General features: G+C 49.7%; 1 protein-coding gene across 1 annotated transcript in view; it reads left to right on the forward strand.

The window, feature by feature from the left end:
• Positions 1-12,374, forward strand: part of ASTN1 (astrotactin 1) — a 209,462-nt gene that overhangs the window by 88,382 nt on the left and 108,706 nt on the right. Inside the window, exons 3-6 of the mRNA XM_065409136.1 lie at positions 4,099-4,492; positions 5,831-5,977; positions 6,579-6,686; positions 11,717-11,866. Coding sequence (XP_065265208.1) covers positions 4,099-4,492; positions 5,831-5,977; positions 6,579-6,686; positions 11,717-11,866 — 799 coding nt within the window. The remainder of the gene's footprint in view (positions 1-4,098; positions 4,493-5,830; positions 5,978-6,578; positions 6,687-11,716; positions 11,867-12,374) is intronic.

A 12,374-nucleotide genomic window follows, 5' to 3' on the forward strand; every position in this document is an offset into this window, starting at 1 on the left:
ATTTTTTGCTCTTGGCATGCAAGGTTTAGAGGACCGGCACAGTCAGCAAAATTGAGCTCATCTCTCTCCAGCTTTATCTGTGGGCTGCAGCAGCAATGGACCCTTTGTCTGGCTTATCTGGGTAGACTGTGAGCATTTTGGGGCAGGGACTGGCTTGAAGGGCTTGTCTATACAGGGAGATTGACCGGCAGGATTCTGTCACTATGGTTATACCAGTATGATTAAACTGGGAAAATTCTGCCAGTAAAAATTGCCCCATGCAGACACGGCTTCACTTGCTGTGTGTACAGTACACAGTGCAATGGGACCCTGATCTCAGTTGGCCCCTCTAGGCTCTATTGTAATGTCAATAGCAATCCAGTCTTTTCTTGTCTTTTGTTAAGTCACACACTTCATTTCTCTAAGAGCCCCTGGGACAGTCTCCAAAGATTAAGAGTGCTAGTGCTCACATCAGCCGGAAACATGACTTGAGGAAGAGCTCAGTGTGAGCTCGAAAGCTTGTCTCTTTCACCGACAGATGTATTGGTACAATAAAAGATATCACCTCCCCCACCTGGGCACTGAAAAAGTTGCCAGTAGGGGCGTTTGCCTACAATAAATCTGATCTCTGCTTTCAAAGACTACATGAAAAGAAATATATAAAGAAGATTGGTTTCTCTCGCTTTCAGGTAACTGCTTCAAAGTTGGCTCCGCTTGGCCCTACCGTCCTGATTCAGCAAAACATTTAAAGCTTGCACTTAACTTTAAGCGTATGTTTTAGGTTCACTTGAAGTCAATGGGAACTAAGCACGGGCTGAAGTGTTTTGTTGAAGGGGGCTGGACTTCAGCACATGCATAAAGTCAAGTGGAAGGGCTTGGCTGAATTGAGGCCATAGTGTCTAACCAGCACCTACAGACTGCAGTCGTATCTGTCCTGGGCAGTGTTAAAATTGATCCATTGAGTGGGTGAGTTTGAACTATCAGCTGTCTGTTCAGTACCAGTCCTGTGGATTATAAATACAGGATTTCACTCCCCCGGGCCAACAGCTGGACTTTTTCATGAACATTCTGTTTCCTTAAAAAAAAACCAAACCCAAAGTGAGTTAATACTAAAATACATCAACATGATTTAAGGACTGTTTCAGTTTTGGTTCTTTTTCAGTAACTTACCCTTGCGTTTGAATGGAAGCTCCCCATGAGGCGAAGCCAGGCTCTTGGGGTTTGTGATTTATATGCTACTTTCTGTATTTTGATGATCGCAGGCTCTCCTGGCTGATGCAGGGTTGTGATGCACAGACTTTTCTTTATTTTCTTTTGCCAAGAATTCTTTCCATTTCAAATGAGCCAAGAAAACAACCCCCCACCCGCGCACAATTACTCTGGCATCTCTGAGGATAAATGGGATTAGATGTATTTATTCACATTTACGAAGCACCTACACAGCACTCTAGGTGCTGCACAAAAATTTACAGCGCCATAGAGCAAAGGACCCCAAATGGACATTCACATTATCCCCCACCACAAATCCCCCTCACAAATGGTTTTGTCTAAAAGATACCTTCCAGTTCACATGGGAATTCATTCACTCCAAGTCAGCACATTATACATAGCAGGTATGCACTACCCTCGTTTTATAGATGAGGGGGGAAAAAGAAGTACAGCGAAGTGAAGCGGCTTGCCCAAGATCAGACACTGAGTTAGTGACGGAGCTGGGAGCAGAACCCAGGATTCCAGCTCACTCTACTACCCGATGTTTCCTCACCTCACCCAAACAGCTAAGTCAAGTGAAAGAAATTCAAGGTCCATTCCAGTGGGGCCTGGAGGAAATCTTTAACCAGTCCCAGCTCTGCTCCCATTGACCTTCTCCACAGAAAGATTAAGGGCCCTACTACTACCAGTAGTTAAGGGAGTTCCCCTTTAGCTCAAGTAGAGGGTTGTCTTGCTGGGATGGCAGGCAGTGTAATGTGTTAATGTCTGAAAGGATCATGATCTTGTGCTGTCGGCCCTGTCTCCCCCCCCCCCCCGTTTCCTACACTCATACATCCTGTGTCTATGTCACAGGGTGGCTGGCCCCTGTGATTAACATGGGTCCAGCGCCTCTGTGCCAGAGCCGGTGCTCCCACCTGAGCCAGTTAAGGAGATGGGGCCGGGTGCCTGGGCTAAAAAGGGTCAGGGGGAATTTCAGTGATGACAGAGCTAGAAGGGGAGCTAAGGACTGAAATGAGAGGGAGCGAGGGTCTCCTGCCGTGGTCCCTGAGGAAGAGAGTTAGGGCTGGGTAAGAAGTCCCAGCTGAAAGGTTTGCTTTTCCTTTGGGAGAAGGCAAAGGCGACAGGCCAGACCCTGCCTCTCCTCCAGCTGCCCAGACAATGGGAAGGGGCAACACCTCACGGAGGAGGGAGTGTGCCCAGCTTAAAGCTGGGTGGAAGATTATTGTTGTGTTTTGTTTTTTGGAACGTTGTTGTCAAGGTTTCTTCCCCACTCTGAACTCTAGGGTACAGATGTGGGGACCTGCATGAGAACCTCTAAGCTTAACTACCAGCTTAGATCTGGTTTTGCTGCCACCACCCAAATTATTTATGAGTCATTTGGGAAACTCTGTCTACCTCCCCCCCCAGAATATCTCCCTCCCAAGTACTATAACCCTTCCCTGGGTAGCCTTGAGAGACTTCTCCACCTGGTGAAGTCCTGAATTTCCTGGTGAACACCGATCCAAACCCTTGGATCTTAAAACAAGGAGAAATTAACCATTCCCCCTCCTTCCCCCCACCAATTCCTGGTGAGTCCAGAATCCCCTTGGATCTTAAAACAAGGAAAAATCAATCAGGTTCTTAAAAAGAAGGCTTTTAATTAAAGAAAGAAAGGTAAATATCATCTCTATAAAATCAGGATGGAAAATAACTTTACAGGGTAATCAGATTCAAAGAGCCCAGAGGAACCCCTCTAGCCTTAGGTTCAAAGTAACAGCAAACAGAGCTAAACCCTCTAGCAAAAGGAACGTTTCTGCACCTCTTCCTGCTGCCAGTTCCCCAGCTCTCCAGTGGATAGACCAACCTCTGGAAAGTGCCCGGCTGAGCTGCACGGTAGAACTGCTGCATACGATTGTTACTTATTAGGGAGGTGTATCCCACACCACTGATTTCCTGACGGTGCTCTGCCTCTTCCATCTTCTCCAGTCCCGTTTCCATTACACCGGCGTGCTTGAAGGAGACTAAAACAATAGTGGCTGCCATTATCACATGCATTATTCAGACTGTTGCCTGTGCCAGGAACAGTGGGGTTTCCGTGGAAATGTAGAGCTCAGTTGTGCCCTGGCCTAAGAAGGCACAATTACCATTGAAGGGAACTCCCAGTGGATTCTGCTCCTGATTATACCAGGCATGATTTTGGCCCCAAGGGCAGATCTTCAGCTGGTGTATATTGTCATTGCCCCATTGAATGGAGCTATGATGATTTAGACCATCTAAGGAACTGGCCTATGTTTTAAATGGGCACTGCCAGTGCAGGTAGGCTCAGTTTTCCCCATCTGCTTTACCCTCCCTTTGTGAAGTGCTTGGAGATCCCGGTCTGATCATGAAAGGCGATCTGCTGAGGTCGCTTGGGAGTGTGGCATAGTAGGATTTCCCTGTGCTCCATCCCTGCACCCTTGAGAGGAAGGTGCAGCAGGACAGCGTCTAGGGCCCGGTGGGGCAGAGTCCCGAGCCCAGCACCCAATGTTTGTAATTGGAGGGCTGCCTGCTGGGGAAGGAATTTGGCATTTTTACGGCACCGTTACGCTGTGTTTGGAAACGTGACAGCTCCTGGCGGCTGCAGGGCTTGTTGCAGGGCTTGTAAGAAAGCTGGGGATTAAATTTTTTACACCTGCCCTTTTAAGTGTAAAAGTGTCAGCAGCAGGCGTGACTTTCAGCTCGGCCTGGAGTCAGACTAGTGGGCGAGAGGTGAAAGTCATCCAATCCCCTTTGCCGCTCCCCCTGGGCAATGCATTCCCTGCCGCGCTGGCCATCCAGCTGGAACAGAAGCCGCTGATCTCCCTGTCCATGTAGCTCTGCCTCCTGGAGGCTGGCTGCATTTCTGCTGCCTCCAGCCGTGGCTCTGAACCCTGCTTCTGTTCCCTTCCCTAGGGGGGCATGATTGCCCTGCTGCTCTCCATCCTGTGCCTGGTGATGATCCTCTACACCCGCCGGCGTTGGTGCAAGCGGCGCCGGGTGCCACAGCCCCAGAAGAGTGCCAGCGCGGAGGCGGCCAACGAAATCCACTACATCCCCTCGGTCCTGATTGGGGGTCACGGACGGGAGAGCCTGCGCAACGCCCGCGTGCAAGGCCACAACTCCAGCGGCACGCTGAGCATCCGCGAGACCCCCATCCTGGACGGCTATGAGTACGACATCACTGACCTGCGTCACCACCTGCAGCGCGAGTGCATGAACGGCGGGGAGGACTTCGCTAGCCAGGTCACCAGGACGTTGGATTCGCTGCAGGGCTGCAATGAGAAGTCTGGCATGGATCTCACACCAGGTTGGGGGACGAATGGTTTACCCTCCGTGTGCTTTGCTGTTCCTATTTGCATGGGCTCAGCTGAGTACTGAAACCGAGTCCTCTCCCTGTGTGTATTGCTGGCATTGGGCTACAGTGGAATACATATACACAGAATACTCCTCTGCACCCCTTTCCCGTGCAAGTTTGATTTGATCCCAGAGCCGTGTGGGGCAACCTCTTTTGGGGTTCCCTTACGCATGGGACAGCAGTGAGTATGTTCCCCTGGGTATTCTTGTAGCCACGGCTTGGGGCCTCCATGCAGCCAAATCTAGCAGCGCATCTTCCACTGCATGTGATATAGGAGAGATAAGAGGTGGTGATGAAATGCAGAACCTTGATTCCAGCACAAGAATCTCTGTGCCTGCACCTTCCTTCTCCCTGAACAGAGGTTTCAGTAAGGGGTCAGATGGAAGGGGAAAAATGTGGTGGTATTCTGTCCCAGCTCTGTCCTCATCCCCAAGCTCCTGCCACAGTCCCAGGACCACTGGGTCCATTTACAAAAATGATCAGCAATGAGATAGTTAACGTTGATGTTTACATTGTCATCAGCAGTCTTCAGTGTCAACACCACCTTGATGCCAATGGGACTTCTCTTGGATCACAAGACCTAGTGACAACATAGTTGTCCCCTGATCAGGTTGCAAAGTGGCTACAAGTTGTGTAGGTGGAATCTAAACTGTATTCCTGGGAAGTCCAAGGGTGAGATTTCCAAATCTGCCTAAGGGATTTGCCTGCCCAGTTTGTGCAGTGAAAATCTCTTATGCAGCTTTGAAAATCTCAACCTGAGCCCTGTAGAACTCATCAAGATGATGCTGAATGAATTGGGGCTTCTCCAACACCCAGCCTAAGATGTAGTTTTTCTCAATGGGGCGAGCTTTAACCTTCCTCCTTGTCATCCCTGGCTCTTCCCAAGTGATTTCTTCCCTTCCTCCACGCTACAGGCCAGATAAGGAGTTTCTCCCTGCTTGTTGGATCTCACCCTGGTAGCAATGCATTGGCAGGGCTGTGGAGCTGCAATAGGTGGGCATGCTGCTGGTCGGAACAGAGAGGGCTCTCCAGAGCCTGGTTTGAACCAGTTTTGTCTGCCCATGCACCTTTGGAGTGGAAGAAACCTCAGTTTCAGCCCCTGCTCCCTTGTCCCCCATAGGGACCCTGGTCAATTTCACTGGCCAGGCCACCATCCAAGGTGTCACTAGTGTTCTCACCCAGATGCTGGGAAAGGAATTGGATCCTGAGAAATGAATTCTCTCTCTTTCTCTCTCCCTCCTTTTTTTGTCTTTTCTCTGAAAGTTTTTGCCTTAAATTCTTCCTGCTCAGGAAGCGACAATGCCAAGCTGTCCTTGATGAACAAGTACAAGGATAACATCATCGCTACCAGCCCCGTGGACTCCAACCACCAGCAGGCTACCCTGTTGTCTCACACCTCCAGTAGCCAGCGGAAGCGGATCAATAACAAAGCACGAGGTACCCTGTGATTCCCTAGGGCTGGGGGAGGCTGTGGGGAGTTCTGTTCACCAGCGGAGCTCAGGCCTTGTCGGATCGAGGATTTTGCCTTCCCACCCCATCCGGCACGTGCAGGCAAAGCCACAGTCCCCCAGTTTCCAGCAGCAGTAGGCTCTACCAGTACAAATAGCAGCGTTGTTCATCTACAGCAGGGGACTGAAAACAGGGCAGGTCCCCAAGGTAGAGTTCATGATTTTCCTCTGTAGGGGAAGGGAGCACTTTGTGTTACCTATAGCAACATCCTCTGACCACTTAAGAGCCAGCATTGGTGATAGCGGTGGGCAGAGCTCAAAAGATCCTGAGGTTGGGTCACCTGGGCAGGTGTCTGTGCCTCTGTTTCCCCTCCCACCCCTTGTCTATTTAGATGGTAAGCTCTTCAGGGCAAGAGCTGACTCCTAGTGTGCGTTTGTACAGCACCTGGCGCAATGAGGCCCTGATCTCTGGCATTTCTGCAGTGCAAGTAACAACAGCAACGAGAGACGGCAGGCGGATATGACGGGGGGCAGAGGTGGGGGGAAAACGTGCAATTGTTGGAAGTGATTCTGTCATCTGTTAATTGTAGCTGGCTCAGCGTTTCTGAACCCTGAAGGAGATTCTGGGACAGAGGCTGACAACGACCCCCAGCTAACGTTTTATACAGACCCATCCCGGAGCAGGCGGCGCAGCAGAGGTATGTGTGTGTGTGTGTAGGTGGGGGGAGAATGGAGGTTGAGAATCCAAAGCAGATGTTCCTGCAGGGGCTAGACCCGGGTTGTGTCTAGGGGTGTTTTCACATAGCAGGATTATATCCAATGTGAAGATGAGAAGAAATGGAGAGTTAGGTAAGTGCTCAGGGCCAAACCCTGATCCTATTGAAGTCAGTAGCAAAGCTCTTGTTGACTTCATCAGGGCCAGGATTAGGCTGTCAGTCCAGCTGTCTGGTTGCAATACCCCTATACCAATAGTCTTATAATTCCATTTCCTTCCAGATATGTAACCCAGACTGGGGGGGCATCCTCCTTGTGGGGATGTCCGAATTCTGTTTTGTCTCATCAAGCTTCTTCAAATGGCTGTGTGCCGCAAAAGTGCAACGTTGTAGGTTCTACATGAACATTGGCTATGGGCATGATTTTCCATTGGTGTGATGGCGGTCAGAACTGAAAATCAAACTAGAATCAGGAAGTGCTGATTTCTAATCCCTAGCCAGTCCGCTGGCCGCGTGGAGCTGTTTGGGAGATCTTTTCAACTGAGGATGAAATACATTCAAATTTTGCTGCTGGCATCTCTCAGGATTTGTTGTATATTAATGAGTAACGGGCTTCAAAGCCTGGCTTGTTAGCCCCTGTGCCTCCCTGTTCGGTGTCTTACTGCTGTTATTTTAATAAAACCGTCTCCAGCACAAAGGGGAAACCAGATGGAAAGATTCTATAAATACACTGTACCTCACCAGCGATGTGCTGTATATAAACATAGAGAAGGCAGCTGTGCCTGGCTTAAAAGAAGGAAGAGAAATGATTATAAAAACCAAATGTTTTTCTATATCAAAGTAAAACGAGGCTGAGCTGTTAACCGATAACGTTGTCCCTAGCTAAAATGAAGGACTAGTTTTCTCTTACCATCAGCTTCTCTCTCGGGAACTGTAGATTCTCTTCCCCGCCCCCCAATGCACCCTTTGTAGCCTTCGCAGTGATGCTCACAGCCTGTCCTGCTGTTCTCTCCTTGGGACACCTGAACTTTTAAAATGAGCACTCAGCCTTTTATTCTTTGCATAGGTTCTTAGATTGCAGCAAACAACGTGACTAACGTCTGTCATGTGTTGTTTGTTCTCTCATCCCCTCCCCAGTGGAAGAGGTGTGCAGTGGACACTTCTTGGTTTGGTGAGGTTGTTGCTTTTGGGGGTTTTTTATACACATTTCTCCGTGTTTGTTGTAGAGAAGGCAGGTCGAAGACTTGGAGTGGAAGGTGGGGAGCTTTGTGACGGTCTGTAGTTCCTGGGGAGGTTCATTCCGCAGTCTTAGACTGGTGCCCAAGACATTTCTGTCTGCTACACAGACATGCTTTACCCTTCTTGCAGGGAGTTCCGGCATGCCTGAGGAATAGAGTTGTAGACCACAGTCAGCATCCCTGAGCTTTAGACAATCATTTAGCTGTCCTATGCCCAGATCATGGAGTGCCTTGGAGATAAGGACAGGGACCTTGAGCTTGACTTGCTATTTTCTGGGAAACCAGTGTAGAGAGTAGAGGACAGGTTTGATGTGCTCGTGGTTTCTGTGTTGCTTGTGTTTCTGAGGAGATGCGCTAAGGTGTCTTTACTAGGTGGAGTTTCCTTAAAGTGCCGCAGGCTTTCTGCCCAAGTATATCACATTGCTGTAGTCATGCCAAGAGGTAATTAAGGTGTGAATAGCATGTCATTGTCTGCCAGATGGGATGGAGTCTCCTAGCCAACTGGAAATGAAGGAAGCATTACTCATGGATGCTGTTGTGTGATTGCTTAGCATCAGCGAGGAATCCAGGAGCACTCCGAGTCTAGGAACTGAACTGACCAATTGTGGATGTGTACCTTGAACCAAAGGAGACAGCACTATGGCTGTGAACTCTTCATACTGCTCTCCTCTTCCCACCACTGGCTTGCTCTGGTGCATCTTCAGCCAGCTGTTCTTCACTTACGAGCTGATCTCATCCAAGCACTGGGCTATATTGGTGGTAGCGGTGTGGTCGTGTGTGGCGAAGGGTAAGTAGAGCTGTGTGTCTGCATATTGCCGGCACTTGCGTCCATATCATCTGACCCGTTCACCTAGTGGTTGCATGTAAAGGCCCAGAGAGAGAACGGGTCCTGATGGAACTTAACAAGCGAGGGGTCTGGTGGTGGAGGCATGCCAGAGTCTCCAGGCGGCTGGCTGAGGCAGGAGCAGATGCAGGCTGGAGTAGGGGCATGGAAACAGGCATGGGTAGAGCAGGAGCCAAGCGCTGAAGCAGGGACAGTCTGTTGAAACTACCAGCGGTGGGAATGCTTCTGGCCAGGTAGTGACGTCAAGCAGACTGGAGAACCTGCTTCCTTTAGGAGCCTGTATACTTGCCTTGGGGACACCTGGGTGGGTCCTTGCTTGTGGATTGGCTGAAACCTTGTTGAATGGCATGGAGCCTATCCCAGGACCTGCAGGTAATTGCCTCTGATGACTCTTCTCACTGTCTGGCTCAGGGGTGACACCCCAGGCTTAAACAGACTCAGGCTCAGAAGTATCACAAGGAGCAGTTCCCCATCACATCTCGCTGGGTGCCTCCCTCCAGGAAGGACCCAGAGCATCCTAGTGCATTTCTCTGGAACCCTGCCACACCTCTCAGGCGGGACAGCAGAATCTCGTGGTCCACATGTCAAATGCTGCGGAGAGGTCCCAGGAGGATGAGAGTGGATGTCTGCCCTCTATCCATTGACAGCAGGAGATTTTCCATCAGTGCTGCTAAAGTGGCTTCAGTTCCATGTCCTGGCCTGAATCCAGATTGTGCTGGGTCTAGAATATTAGATTACCTAGTAGTCAGCCTTCTGCTACCTTCTCTGTGAGCTTGCTCAGGAACGGGAGGTCTGATACTGGGCGGTAGTTGACTAGGACTGAAGTGTCCATGGTGGATTTTTCAGCATTGGTTGAGCTACTGCACGTTTGAAGGAGGAAAGGAAAATTCCTTTTCTGCGTGAGGCGTTGGCGGTTTCAGTCAGGACCGGTGCCGGTTGCTTCTGACTGTTTCACAAGCCAGGAAGGGGATGGTCAGGATTCACAAGTTTTGGGTTGAGACTCTGTTTGGGTCTCCAGAACTTCTTGATGAGAGAATGTACTAAAGTCTAGGAATGCAGGAGGGCTGTTTGTTGATGGGTATTTTTCTCCTTGTCTTCCTTTCACTGAATATACAGGCAAATATCGCTGTTTTTAAAGTCAAGGCATTTCTCTCTTCTTTTATTTTCTTCTTGGGACAACTGAACTTGTGAAATGAGCACTCAGCCTTTCAGTCCACTCATTGGATGAACCTAAGACTTCACTTCCATTGCAAGCAAATCCCCGTCTAGAATCCGTTAATTGACTGATTTCTCTTTCCCCCTAGGAAAAGTTCTAGACTGAAATTTCCATAAGATAGCTTGGTGATGGGCATGGAGGCCACATAGCATACCCTGGCATGTGCCTGTTCAGCTTCACCATATTCACCACCGGATTGCAGCAATTTAAAAATGCAGCAGGTCAAATTCAGAGCAGGAATCATTTGAGGCAGGTCCCTTTGATAAAGGGCCTCGCGCAGGCTGACTCAATTTTTCACCTTTCTGAGACAAGTGAACTCAGCACAAGTTTTCTCAGTGCGTGAGTCCTTCAGATGAGAGATTAAAAGCCTTGGATGTTAAAGATCTCGTGGCGCCTATTCATGGCGAACTGAATCGAAGAAAATTACCAGAAAGAAAAACAAATTGAATACTCTATTTCTCTTCTTTTTACTGAATACTCGGCCATGTATCTCTGACCTGCTGGAAAATGAAGGCATTTACAGTGGTCTTTTAGAATGCATTGATGCACCCAGCAATGTTGTGAAAGAAACTGAACTGTTATGTGTGCAGTAAAATACAGACAGTTGACGAAGTGAAGAATGATCCTCCATAACAACATAATGGGCCAAATTCTGCTCTTTGACGTGTATAAATCCAAAGTGGCTCCATTGAACGACTTCATTGGAGTTGCTCTGGATTTCCGGTCATGAGGATGAGAGCAGAATTTGGATCAGTGTGCTTTTCAGAAGAGTTTGTGGGGGAGGGAAAGACTGATCTCCCAAAACATCTCCTCCCCTCACTGTAGGGCAGTGTGCTGGTTGTCCACCTTACTGCTATGCTACCTCCCAGAAGTGGCTGCATTTCAGGGATGAAATAGTGGTATATGGTGTAGTTTGTGAAGTACGTTGGCGTGAGAGGCGCTATAGGAGCCTAAGACAGAATTCTGTTTTGTGAAGCCAAACCAGCTGGTTCCTCTAGCAACATAGGTCCTGTGACTCTTAGCAAAACAGCATCTTTTGAGCCCTATGTGCCTGCAGCCCTTAGGACCGCTCGCACAGCTCTGAAAGGTTCTGAGAACTGTGAAGCCTCAGGCTGTTAAAGCTTCAGGTTTGATTGTGCTAGCTTTCTCGCAGCCCAGAGTTGCCTCTTCCCCTGCCAGGGCATTGTGCCAACTGTCAGAGAGACAGTAGGTCAGAAACTGCAGGATGCCCGACACCGTGGGGGCGGACAGCGGCTGTTGCTTCTGAGTGTATGTTTGAGATAGGGACAGATCGACCAGCTTTCCAAGCCCGGAGTTAAACGCTCCGTGGAATGCCGTTCATTCCCGTGGGAACTTGAGTCTGCAGACGTATGGGCTAATAACCAAGAACTTTCTGCTTGTGGAAGCAGTTTCAGGGCACAGCCACTTTGAAATCAGCAAAGCTGCCCTCCCTCACCACCCCAAACAAGACAGGGACTAATGCAAACTCTGAGGATTGTGATCCCTTTGATCCTCCAAGGAGTGAGGGTGGTTGAGAGGTGAGGGTTTCCCTGGGAAGACGAACCCTTCAGGGTATTCTCTGCTCTGTTTGATCAGGAGGTGGGAGTGGGGGACATAGGGGGCTCTTTGGATTGTGTTCTAGAGGTGATAGCATAAGTGACTGCTGCTGTGGCTCTGACGTCTCTGCCGTCGGTCTCTTTGTTCGGTGCTGTTCCAGTGGGCTCGCCGAGAAGTCCCGTCAACAAGACCACGCTGACCCTGATCAGCATCACCAGCTGTGTGATCAGCCTGGTGTGCTCATCCCACATGAGCTGCCCGCTCATCGTCAAGATCACCCTGCACGTCCCGGAGCACCTCATTGCCGATGGTGAGAGTGCCCCCCCCTCCGCCTGCACAGCTCTGCCCTTTGACCCTCAGGCAGGGAGAGTCGGCCAGGGGAAATGCCGATCCGGCTGGGTATGGAGCTGCCCAGCCCAACCCTCGGCGTCGCGACGGGTGGATGGTGCATCGTGATGCCAAACGTCGTCATGTCAGGACTAGGGTTGCCAACTTTGGTTGGATGAATTCCTGGAGATTTCATCATATGACATAATCTTTAATTTAAAGATTAATCTTTAATTCCTGGAGACTCCAGGACAATCCTGGAGGGTTGGCAACCCTCAGGACTCATCATGAAGCTGATGGCCGAGGAGAGCCTGCTCTTTGGGAACCCCATCTGAAATCATGGGCCGCCACAGGGGGAAGGGCAAGGCCAGGGAAGCCCCTGTTCTGGGACATCATCCCCAGAGCACAGGGCTGCTTGTGTGGGGAAGGGTTATTCCAGTTATAATTGAAACTGGCCTGTGGGATGCCTATAACTGGCTTGCGGGAAGCTT

The sequence above is a fragment of the Emys orbicularis genome, chromosome 8 (assembly GCF_028017835.1).
Source record: "Emys orbicularis isolate rEmyOrb1 chromosome 8, rEmyOrb1.hap1, whole genome shotgun sequence".
Lineage (NCBI taxonomy): Eukaryota > Metazoa > Chordata > Testudines > Emydidae > Emys > Emys orbicularis.